We start from the raw sequence: 12,515 nt of genomic DNA, 5'->3' as shown, positions 1-12,515 counted from the left end.
AGAAAAAGGAGGCAAGAAAAGAGAGAGAGAGAGGGAGGGAAGAAGGGGGGTTATATATGCTTAGCCATGGCCTTCAGTGGTGGAGTTCCTGTTGTTGTGGGGAGGGAGTTTCCCTCCGAGTGGGGCGAGAGGAAAACGACAGAGGATGTCTTTTTCCTGGCTGACCAAGAATGCCCGGGCCTCGAGATCTTTCCTCTTCTCGTGTGTGTTTTATACAAGTTTATGCCAGAGTTTCAATGCTCATGATATGAACTGCTGTCCTTCTCTTTCACTCTGGAGCTCAGCCAGTGTCACACTGATGCATAAACATTTTAGCAGAGAGGAGAGCACAGGCGAAAACATTCCTCCCAGGGGCACAGTGATGTGTGCTCTTAAACACCCCGTCCATCCTTATTACAGATTGGACTACACGTCCCAACATGCTCCCCCCCACAATAGGAGGCGTGGGCCATAAATCCTGCCAGCCAATGGCTTTGTGTCTGGGGATCTGTGGTTGGTGTGTTGCACGGCCTCTGTTGTCAATGGCAACAGAGGTTTTCAGGGAAGCATGAGCTGGACAGCTGGTAGAGGGTCCCTCAGTTCTCTACAGGGAGTCACATGCTCCCCCGGCAGCCAATCTCAGTCCTCCGCCCTCCTCTCTCCCTCTCTCATTTGCTCGCTCTGCCTCTCTTCGGCTGTAGCAGGAGGGGGAGGGGAGATGGAAAGAGAGGAGGGAAGTGGAGACAGAGAGGGAGGGGAGGCGAGGCGAGGGGCCAGCTTACACAGCGAGTGAGTGAAAGAGCTTGAGAACGAATACGGAGAGCGGGAGTCTCTTCTCTCTGTGTGGTTATCAAGGAGAGAGGTGAGGATCCACCACACACGCTCTGTTCACCCTCCAGCCTCCACCCTGAGCAGGAGGGGAAGACGAGAAGACAGAGAAAAGGACAAGAGAGGAGTGTTTGGTTGGATTATCAGACTGTCACAGTCAGAGACACTAGGAGAGACAGAACCATGCCTCTGTGGAGAGACGCAGCAGTTGGCTGCCAGGCTGCCTCGCCTGTGTGAGGAGAGTAGGATTGGATTGCTTTTGGGAATACTGAACAAAAAGAAAGAAGAAGAAGGAACAAGGCAGGTAGCCGGAGATCTTGTGCCATGACTGGGAACAGGAGGAGGGAGGAGGCTCGCTGAAATCATGGACCAGGTGAGGATGGAGAGGAGGAGAGGAAGGGAGGGACTGAAGGGGAAGTGAAGGGGACCGCCACTCGTTTGCTTCACATTCACACCTTGCTGACACAAAACACACAGAGCAGCAGCAACATTCATAACGTCCATCATCCCCCTTTCCATTCCCTTAAGGCGAAAATAAACAGCACAGCATGCTGCTTATCCTGCGATGTGTTTTCTGCTTCCCTCCGGGCGAGATAGGTTTCAACCTGGGGGAGGGGGCCAGCAGAGGTGCTGCCACCGGCAAGTGCCAGGCCTCTGGAGAGATGACACAGCTGAAAACATCACTGGCTTATCTCTGATACCGGGCACTAGATCAACATTTTGTGAGAGGAAAGAGAGAGAAGCATAAAAAGAGGGGTGTGGCTCAGTTTTGTGGGTTAACAGGCATCCTCTGTCATGATCCGTCTTAACATGTCATGAAGAAATTGGCACCCTCGCCAGGAGGAGGATGGAGGCGGGAGACGGGATACCATGCAACAGGGTTCCCATCCAGAGCTGCGTGTGCCTGCGTTCATTCATTCATAGAGGCTCAGATGAGTGTGTCCACTGCTTTGTAACATGTAACTGTGTACTCATGTCACCAGCCTTTACAGAGACTGTCATCCACAGCTTGTTTACTGTGAGACGAACGACGCTTGATGAATTTGCCTCTTTCACTTTAAGCATCTTCAGAAACACAGATTGTTTTGAATATTTGTTTCATACAGCCTGTGTGGAGGTGTGATGCTGCTGCTGTTATCAGGCACTGTATCCAAGCTGGAGGCCACCAGATGCTAGTAGTTGAGTGTGATGAATGGTTTTAGAGCAGAAGAGAGCGCAGACACTCTCCTCATATGTCCCCGGCATTGTCCTTAACACACTACCAGTGTGTTTCCTAGTCACTGATTACCTCATCCCCCCCTTCCTCCCTCCTTTCTTCTCCTCCTTCTGAGGTGGAAGTGTTGCTAGCATCAGGTTTGTGATTAAGGAGAAAGAGGAGGGGTTGATTACGAGGGGTGCATGGGTGAGACATCCCGGCCCAACCCTTCCTTTGGCTGAATAATGCATGTGGTCCATAAGGAGAACCTCCTGTCTGTGTCCGCTTGCTCAGGTCTGGGTGACATTAGCCCCACAGTTATAGCAGAGATGATGTCATCACTGCTGCTGGTCAGACTGTGTGTGTGTGTTGTGTTGTGTGTGTGTGCGGGTGAATATACGTATTTGTAGTAGGGACGCCGTGTTTTTACTTGTTTGTGTGTTTTTTTTTCTAACTCTTAACCTTATTTCACCAAATGGGAAGCCTCGGGCAATAACACAGAGCACACGGTGTGTCTGAGTACATGGGTCATGGCCTTAAACACACACACACACACACACACACACTTTCAGTATCATGTATTGATAGATTGATTGTATTGTACCTCACAGGAAACAAAAACTATTTATAAGACTGCGCAGCAATGCTGTAAAATGCTGACACAGCGTGGCCTTGGTGCAGTGCTAAGGCTGGGTCGGTGTCATTTTAATAGATGGACCATATTGTGACGTAACGGCCAAATATGATTATAGCACTTCCTGTTCCCTCATTTGGCTATGTATCATTGTCGTTTTGTGATCTGGCTGTGAAGCTTTATCTGTACTGTTTCCTGCTTTAGGCCTCTGTCAGCCTGGTGTTTCAAGATGATTCTGGATATCCAGTATATGTCTGAGGAGCATCTAAGGATCTACTGTCATTTGGCAGTGTAAACAAGCACTAACACTGCTGTGAGAATGTAAACAGAGGCATGTAGTGTTTACTATAGACATGGAAAGGCTGCAAAGTTTACAGTACATCACCATCTGTTATTCCCCTTGTCCTCATTTTTCTGTTCTATGCAAGGACAGACACACACATGGTCAAATGATAAGGAGGGCAGTGGCTCAGTGAGGAGCAGGAAAAGACTGGTTACATAAAGTGTCTGTGAGAGTGAATCAAAGGCAGCAGTGGGACACCTCTTTCTCTCCGAGTCTGTCTGCGCTGCATTCTTCTGCACGCGAGTAATGCCGCACTCCACGCTTTGCTCTAATGTCATCCTCAGTGGAGGTGTCTGGTTTTATACGTTTATAAAACACACTGACTGACACCAGGAGAGTTCTCATTGCCAAAAAACACTTGCCCGAGGACGATGAAATGCCTGGCTCACTGCAAATCAGTTTAGATCATTAGTACTTTCCGATCAATAGTCACTAAGGCAGACCTGAGCAGGGCTGCAGTGACTGCTGCCCTGTGAACTCTGGGTTGGTAGTATCCTGACCACAGCCTGCTAGCCTGCTGCCTGATCATAACAGAAAAGAGCAACTTTCAGGGATAATGTTTTCTGCAAACTTCTACTTTATTGCCCTCAGTGAACTTTATAATTCCTGACTGCTATACTTAGGCAAGTGTTTCACTACAATGGAGGAAATCCCTGATACTGCCAGATGAGCCTCAGTGATGTGGACAGGGGTGACGCTGCTGTGTTTATGCTATGTCTAACCACGACTCTCTGTAGGCTCCGTTTGGGCGGCAAGGCGATGTATGTCTAACTGTACTATGTGTATACAAGTGTGTGTGAGTCCCTGTGGCTCTCAGCCAGAGTTATCTTGCAAATAGTTTTGTCTGTTTCCCATAGATGTGACTGAATTGGAAAGCAGTCAAAATTAGCTCAGAGCAAAGCAGCCGTGGAGGGAGATATTTTATGAGAGTAAAAGTTTGTGTGTGTGTGTGTGTGTGTGTGTGAGAGACAAGAAAGAGTCTCATTAAGAGATAGTGAGAGGGAATGTGAACGACAACAAGTGTGAAAGAGGGAAGGATAAAGGAAAAGCCTCATGGTGGAACAGGTGGTCTAATCTAAAGCCCCACCCATGTTACCCCAAAGCCCCCTGCCTATGCCTTTTCAATCTCTGGACTCTTAGGAATTTCTTGTTCTATTGTCCTGAGTGGTAGAAACTGAGAGACTCTAAAAGAATGAACCGTGTATGTGGTTTGCATCTAAATTAAAATGAGAGTTTTGAAGCTGGTTTTGCATGAAGGAAACATGAGGACTCTGGGGACATTTGTGAAGAGGACATGGTGTGGAGCTGTGGGAGTTGTTGATTGACCAGATGAAGCACGCAATCTGTATGTAAAATATATAATAATATATAATAAAATCAAATCATAAAATCATAAGTTTGAGGAGTAATATATATATATATATATATATATATATATATATATATATATTTTTTACTCCTCAAACTTATTATGATTTTTTCCCAAAGTGCATAATTTCAAGTATAAAAAGATGTTTTTCATCATTCAGGGTTCATGTTATTAATTCATGCTCTATTGGATTGTCATGCGGGTGATATAAATGGTAAATGCCTTCAGGCAGACAATCGCCAAATTGTCCTGTGAAAGAAAACTAGGACACCCATCTCTAGGAAGTAACTAGCTCCTGTTCAGCTCAGGACCACTACTTTGGACCTTAATGCATTTGAGTGGCGAGCAATGAATGAATGCAGATGGCAGGGGCGGTGGGGGTGCTCCTGCAGGGGTCAAAGGTTAGCCCGTGTGGTTAAAGCCCTTCCTGTCAGCAGCACTTTGCGTCAGTCCAGCCATGTCAGGGATCTGCGGGCTGATGACACAGGATGAGCAGGGGTAAATGGAAAAAAACAGAGGGATGAGTTTTATCAGTAGCATCCAATTAGGAGGCTTTTTGCTACTGAGTTGGTCCAATTTAAGCTAATGGGCTTGTTTGGCATATGCAGTGACTTATTTTGGATTTCATCTTATGACCCTGGCAATCTGTTTCTATTTCTTGTTATCAGTTTTCCGACCTTCTTCTTTTCACGTCTTGAGTCTCGACTTCAGTGTCCAGTTTTTGTGTTAGGATGTCAGTCTGGAATGAACAGCTGTGCAGCTGATGCCTTCTGTTTCATTACTGTGATAATTAAACAGAGATGCCCTACAGTGGCCACCACAGCTGAATATCAATAATGAACTGCATGCTTAGCGAGCCACTGACCTCTCTTGGCCTATTTTCCAAACTACTGAAGATAAAACAATTAAATTGTCTGTCTAAACATGTTATGAATTTAAAGACACCTGGTTTGGGCGTCATCACTCCTCTGTGTGACATCTCCCTGTTTCCCCTCTCAATAAATCACCACATTGATCCTAACCCGAACCCTGATGATTAAGTGTTAAGGCACTCACTCACACATCCAAAACAGAACAGACTGTTCCTTTAAATATTGCTCAGTCAGCCACATATTTCTGCCATATTTTGGGCTCAGGTCGCATCAGTATCATACCATAAATCCTGCTAAATCCGTCTGATGGGGATTGGGGATAAAATATAAAACTGTATCTGAAATAACTGCATCTGAGGAGTGTTTTTCATTCTCTCCACCCTTGCCCCGCCTTGTCATGCCAGTACTGTACTGAGCCCCCTTGTGGCCTCCAAACGCAACTGTAGCTCAATTTCTATGTTTTCAGGGGGATGGAGGATTATCTATTTAGGGAAATCTCTGCAAAGGAACAGATGGTGTTCTTTTTACAGAATTCATCCTAGAATAATAAGTTTGTTTTGCTGTTGATGACAGTGCACATTTATGTTGATTCCAATGGGAAATATATAATCCTCTCTGGCTTGGTGACCTCTCACGCTCATTGATCACAGTAGCAATATGTTGTGGTCTATTAATGTTTGCCTACTCACAAAAACAATGTCCTCACTCACAGAATATCATTTTACACTTTCTCAAACCTTAATATGAATCTACACTAATTAAAATATATTGAAATTGTCATCTTTGCTTTATTTCTTACATGTTTCTGTGAGTGCATTCCTTTTAAATTCAGTATATATCTATGTGTGCGTACCCAGTATTTAAAGGCTTTAGAGGCGAACAATGCCAGTCTTTTGTTCACTCTGTTCTTATCTCCGTCTATGATTTAGACTAAGCTTAAAGTCTAACACTAGAATTACAATTTGATGAGACTGACAACAGCATTTAGGACGTGTGGAACGAATGGAACGAACTGATGGTAGGATGGATGAAAACAGGGACCTTTCTGAAGGTTAACAATCTGTCAAAGCGTTCTGTCCTCCAAAAGGAGAACACCCTGCTTTAAGGCCATGTCTAGACAAACTTATCTCTGAGTTTTAAGGCTGGGGAAACGCTTGGATTAGGATATGATCCCCCTCGAACATAAAGGATTATTCAGTTTAATGTATGTACTGTAAGAGGTGTGGCTCAAAGCTTTTGTTGTACCACAAATGCTCAGGAGTTCTGACGTTGACCATAGAGGTTTTTCTTTAAATCTTTATACAAGAGGATGCCTGAATATTTAAATGAATTATGTAATAAACGTGTGCTCCATTATGAAAATGATTTCAACTGTGTCTGCTTTTTGTGCTCTTTTTGGACGGCCGTAATATCTGTAATTAAGACTTTTTTAGACTGCGGTTTAGGGTTAGGTTGGGTTTTTTTTAATTAAAAACATCTTTTTTTTTATAGAAAGAATTGGCAAAGAAGGGAGCATGAATCGTATCAATACAAATCAGACAGGGCAGGAGATTTGATTAGTGGACCAAGTCTCAATTCTGCTGTTTGGCATGAAGGAAAAACCACATTTATTACAGCTGAAGCTTCAAGTAACAGCAAAATTATCTATTTAACTGAATTAAAGTGAAATAGCCAACCAGAAACATCCAACATAGTCAAGTTTTAGGATGTGTGATCAAATCAAGTTGAAGGGTTTTCCAATTACCAAATCTTTCAATTGTCAAATGTTTGTTTATTTATACAGTATTCAGGCTGGTATATTCTGGGAACATGCCGCCAACTCTAATAATAGGCTATCATTCTAATTTTTCGTTAGGATGTTCCTGACTCATCAGTGACCAGCAAGAAAATCTGATGTAAACAGTGTTTTGCAGATATCAGATGAACTGGTTCCCGAATGTGACATGAGGACTTATTTTATCTTTAGAGCTCATTTCCATTGTCTCCCCCACTGTGCCGCAGGAAGTGATGCTCGAGGCAGGAAGTGAGAGCTGTGAAAGGTAAAGAGGCTGCATTCGGGCTCTATGAAGTGACAGGCAGCAGGAAGGAAGCTTGTAGTGCTGCTACTGGAACTCCTGTTTATTTTCCCTCTCTGTCTCTTAGAAGAGGATAAGGGAAAAATAAAAGGTGGAGAAGGGGGGGGGGGGCTACTACAGGGATGTCCTTTGCTGAATGTGTGCCAAGCATTTATAGTAACAACTAACATTTATGGAAACAGTGGAATACCCTGGATGTGATTCACTTGTTATGGTTGTCTCGAGCTTTGAAGAATAGATTGATTGAGACAGTCTGGAGACTTTGGGGAGTTGAATCAGTGGTCATTTGTGCAAATGGTGACACCTGAACATCCACTAGTCGTTAGACTCAAAGTATTTCCTTCTCTTCGTTCCTTTATCTCAAACACTGCCACATGACTGTTCTAATCAGCTTTTGCCATGTTATGGCCTAATGAAGACTGCATGAAGTGGAGGCTCAGCAGTTCATGTTTGGGATGTGATAGTGTATCAGCTTGTACGGGAAGAAAGGACTTAAACTGCCTTGGAACCGTTTTGACAATAGGCTTACACCCAGTAAAACTTTACCAATGAGTAGGTGTTGATACAGATACAATCAGTATCAGTGGTGAAAACCAGTGGAAACAGGGCTAAAATGAGTCACTCTCTCCAGTATCCTGACCAGACGAACGTCCTCTCCAACAGCCAGAGCTCCAACTTAAACCTGTCTCTGCAACCATACAGCAACCAGTCGTGTCCACGGGCTCATAGTTGTAGTCTGTCTGAGTTACTGCGTCCTGCAGAAGAGTGAGCAAAGCAGCTGCAAGAGAGAAGGGGGATTAGGATGAAATGTAGTGTGGGACGAGGCGGGGGGAGAAGAGGGGTCAGCAGGTCAGCTGAGGAACAGAGATGACACACAAGACAAAGTGTAGAGACGAACAAGGGTTAGACTGCAATATTGGCCTTTTACTGATTATTAAAAACTAGACCTACAAGTCATCTTTAGACAATATAATAAAGGGTTCCTATTAGACCATAGTTACAAAAAACAACAGAAATCACAATCACAAATCAAAATACCTCTATTGGTTTCTGCTTGAACCTTGAAGCCAGCTTGAGTTGTGTAACTCATTGCAGTTTCGTCAACGCTACATTATTGTTGTGGAGTGCAGATTTATTAAATTAAGCTGCACTTAAACTGCATTAGCACTCAAAGATAATAAATGCAGACTGTGATGGATTACACAGCTCAAGCAAGTTTCCATTTAATTTCCATATTACAGGGAAATTGACGGAAACCAATGGTGGCCCAAAATTGTGGGAAAAATACATCCAAAATCTGACATAAATGTGGTTTCCACTTCGCCAGAAATAAAGCTTTGGTGGGGACACTGCATCATCAAAATTTTGTGGCCATGAAATGAAGTACTTAACACTCAGAAATCAGTAATTCTTAAAAGCATTGTCAAAATATTATCTTTTATTGGTTGAAACAGGACAAGAGATGCAGTTCAAACTCAATTATTCACTTTTTTATGTGAAAACTCAACATTTCAATCAAGTTTCAATACGTCTAGAGTACAGTGACAAAGCTTGTCTGTGCTGCCCAGTCAGCTGTTTCCTCCCCTCGTGCCAGTTGTCCGGCCAGACAAAGAGGACTCCTCCTGTCGAGGAGAAAGGGGGGGATTTACGGCTCTAACCCTAACCCCCCTCTCAACCTTCCTGCAACCCCCCTTCAAAGGAGTGCCACAGGAGCCTCTGTGTCAACAGGCAGCCAAAGGCAGACAGAGTGTGAGACGTACAGCAGAATCACTCACATATCCACATCTCATTCACAAGTACACAAATATCCAAAACTCTCCCTCACTCATCCTCTGTATCCACATCTCAACCAGTTTGGGTCAGTTACGGTCATGTATGTGTTCATACATGCTTAGCAATAAGAAGCTGAACGTTACTTGTTGAACTTGAACATATGTGAACATATATTCCTATAAGCTCAAAGTCCACATTTCTCTGGCTCCTGACTCTGACTCTGACTGAGCACTCACTGGACCCATTTCACGCTATCAGGCCCAGACATGGATAATCTTCTTAGTACATTTGAGACGTGGACAGAAAGAAGGTTACTCTTTATATTAAATCAGCTGAGAGAGAGAGAGAGAGAGAGAGAGAGGACTTGTACATTGTGTCTTTTTGGCTCTTGGCAGTAGGAAAACCATCCAAGCACCTTCATTAAATGCAACTGTATCAAGTAGAGGGATAGTGTGACCTGTAGTATACACACTCCGGAGAGGCTTAAAGTAAATGATGTTGAAAGGATCTGGCAACTACACTCCTCAGACTAAAAGTATGTGTGTGCAGAGATGGGTGACGGACATTTACTGAAAAGACAGACTCAATAACTTGAGGGAAGTGGAGTGAAACAGAGGAGATATGAAAGAATGAGGAGGGCATAAAGAAACCTAGAGGGGGGTAAAGTTGAAATAAATGGAGTGACCACAATTTATTGTAGCATACCACGCTCTGCAAAGTGCCCTAGAATGGTATGGAGGATGACAGGGGATGCCACCCCACCACTCCCTCCATCCCTCCCCTCGCCTCCACAGCCTCAGCAGCACAGTGGGACCACTTGCCGAGCCAAGCCGGCGGAGGAGAGGTGGGAGTCAGGGGTGCGCGGTCAAGCGAGCAAATAGGATGATGGTTGTTTATGGGTTTGTACTACAAGGCACCAGGCTGTGTGTGATTATGTAATGGTCGAGGGAAGTCTCTGGATGCTCCCTGCTCGTCTCCAGCCGGCCCTCAAGGGAAAAAGATTGGGGCGTGTCGCCTCACATCACATTCAGATCTGGGCTTACTCAGTCAATCACTGGGCCTGAGGCTGTGTGTCAGTGACTAAGGCTGACCCAGAGACGCAGCACAGGGAAGAGAGACATCAAGTGCAGTATGTCAGATAAAAGCCACTTCTTTAATGGCTATATGTGGATACAATTGCAGCTCCTTACCCTGAATTTCCAAATCCGCATTTTGAAATATGCGTTAAGATATGACACATAACACCTCAAACACACAAATCTTCCTCCTCTCCGCACCGCTCAGTCTCAGTCGACCAGCAGAACAGCAATAAGAGAAAGCCCATTTTGCTCGTCTGACAGTCAAATTGATGCGTAGCGTGAGTTTGTATCTGCGTGCAATCTGGGATAAGATGTGGACAGACCTCAAACAGTAGGGGTTCACTAACATCTGATCATTCTTCCCACAAAAAAAGTGTCGGGGCACAGAGTGATTTACAATATAATAGAAAACACATGGACTGCAGAAATAGGCTGCAGAGAAAGATCCAGATTCAAGGTCAGACAAAATACAGAAAAAGTCCAGCTGGGACAGCCCTCACGCTCCTTGATCTCCCCCGAAAGAAAGCAAGCTCCATGACCCCCAGTGCCTGCCTCATCACCCTCCCTTTTCTCAGAGACCATCTGCCCTGCTCTCTCACCTTAAGACCAGGATACTGCTGCTAAGCTTCTCTGGGCTCTCACTTTGCCACGGTGGATTTCCAACCAGCTGTGTGTTCACAGAACCTACTTTGGCCGCACTATACGAGTAACCTGGGGGGTCACGTATGTTAATTATCCGTCTTAAATTGGAGATGAGTCAAAGTCATGACTAGGACTTTCGGAGAGTGTCCTCTGTAAGCCTTTGGCAGGGGTATTGGGTGTCTCTGAGCGGGCCAGAGGCGAAGGTTGGATGCCGTGGAGAGAGCGTGAGCAGACAGAGGAGACATGTTGAGATGGAGGCTAAATTGGCTGCTGCAGCTCTTGGCGTGGGAAGGCTCCCAAAAGCTGCCTTTCCCCCCCTATGACTCCAGTCTGCAGGCAGGCTTTTGAAGTCTCTCTCTGATACTTGCGCCCCTCAGAGTAATAGTAGCCACATGGGCCTCCTCCAGCTTTAAGCCATCACAGCACCATGTCTCCACATTTTTATCTTGTTTCCTTGTTTTTCCTTCATCTGGACTAAAGCTAATATTAACACCTCCTACACATAATTAAGGCCACAGCTACCATGGAGCACATGTACAGTAAAATGAAGTAGTTTGACTTCTTGGCAGCAGTCCGAAGTTCCTGTTCTATTGATGAGTAAGCTTCCCCTGACTGCACTGCACGCCTATTGATTCACAGTATTTATCTGCAGCCAAAGGGGCTATAAATACAAGTTTTCCGAGAATATATGAATGATTATAGTCTATTCTGTCTGGGTGTGGAAGAAATTCAGATATCTGTCAATGAGTTAAACTTTCATTATGCTTTATTGAGCCCATCCCTGTTGTAAATCAGGACTTTTGTTAGTAACACTGATTTATAATTAGGCTATGACATTTTTCATGCAGTGTAATGCATCCCATTTAATAAGCCTGTGGTTTACTACTTTTACAGTACATCAGGATTATGAGGTAGTTTTTCAGTGCTACTATAAAGTGATGATGCTGTCAGACCTATTTTTATAATCGATTAATCGTTTAAGTAATGTCTTAAGCAAGTATGCCAGAAATTCACTGGTTGTTTTTTCTCAAATGTGAATATTTGTTATCGAAAGTAAAGTGAAGATTTTTGGCTTTATAGACCAAACAATTCATCAGTTAATTGAGAAAATAATCTGCAAATTAATCAATAATTAAAATAATCATTAGTTGCGGCCTGCAGTTGCTCTTTCACTTCCCTTTTTACAACATAAATACAACTTGATCATTTGAGATTCCACAATCTTTGAAGGAACCTAGGCTGTACTAAGTGCCTAAGTGCTGTACTTACTACTTTATCATTCACTACATTTCAGAGGGACATATTGTACTTTTTACTTCCCTACATCTATGTGATACCTGTTTCAGATTAAAATTTCAAAAACCTATAATGTACATATACATCAGTGGTTCCCAACCTGGGGTCCGGGCACTCCTCAGGGGGGCGGCAAAGATCACAGGGGGGGCACAAGTCTTTATCTGGTTTGAGGTTGAGGTAATTAATAATTAATTAATTAATTAATTAATTAATTAGCACACGTTAAACAAATTATGATAATACACTAGAATATATAATGTATACAAAAGTCTGTATGAAAACTATATATTTTTGTTCTTGCTTAAAATTGTAGGCAGGCTACTTAGTAGGCCAAACCTCCGGGACCTCTTAACCTGGGACCCTTGCTGTCATCAGGTCAGCTGCTAGCTGCTATCATCCCGCCACGGCATCCCTATTTTATGAATGAAAC

At 43.9% G+C, this 12,515-nt stretch overlaps 1 protein-coding gene across 1 annotated transcript in view; it reads left to right on the top strand.

The window, feature by feature from the left end:
- Positions 1–806: 806 nt before the first annotated feature.
- Positions 807–12,515, top strand: part of arhgap23a (Rho GTPase activating protein 23a) — a 70,473-nt gene continuing 58,764 nt past the window's right edge. Inside the window, exon 1 of the mRNA XM_078269612.1 lies at positions 807–1,180. Coding sequence (XP_078125738.1) covers positions 1,172–1,180 — 9 coding nt within the window. The 5' untranslated portion in view covers positions 807–1,171. The remainder of the gene's footprint in view (positions 1,181–12,515) is intronic.

Source organism: Sander vitreus, chromosome 15 (genome assembly GCF_031162955.1).
Source record: "Sander vitreus isolate 19-12246 chromosome 15, sanVit1, whole genome shotgun sequence".
Taxonomy (NCBI): Eukaryota; Metazoa; Chordata; class Actinopteri; order Perciformes; family Percidae; genus Sander; species Sander vitreus.
Note: the sequence above shows the minus strand (reverse complement) of the source record. Positions and strands in the feature narration are given on the sequence as shown.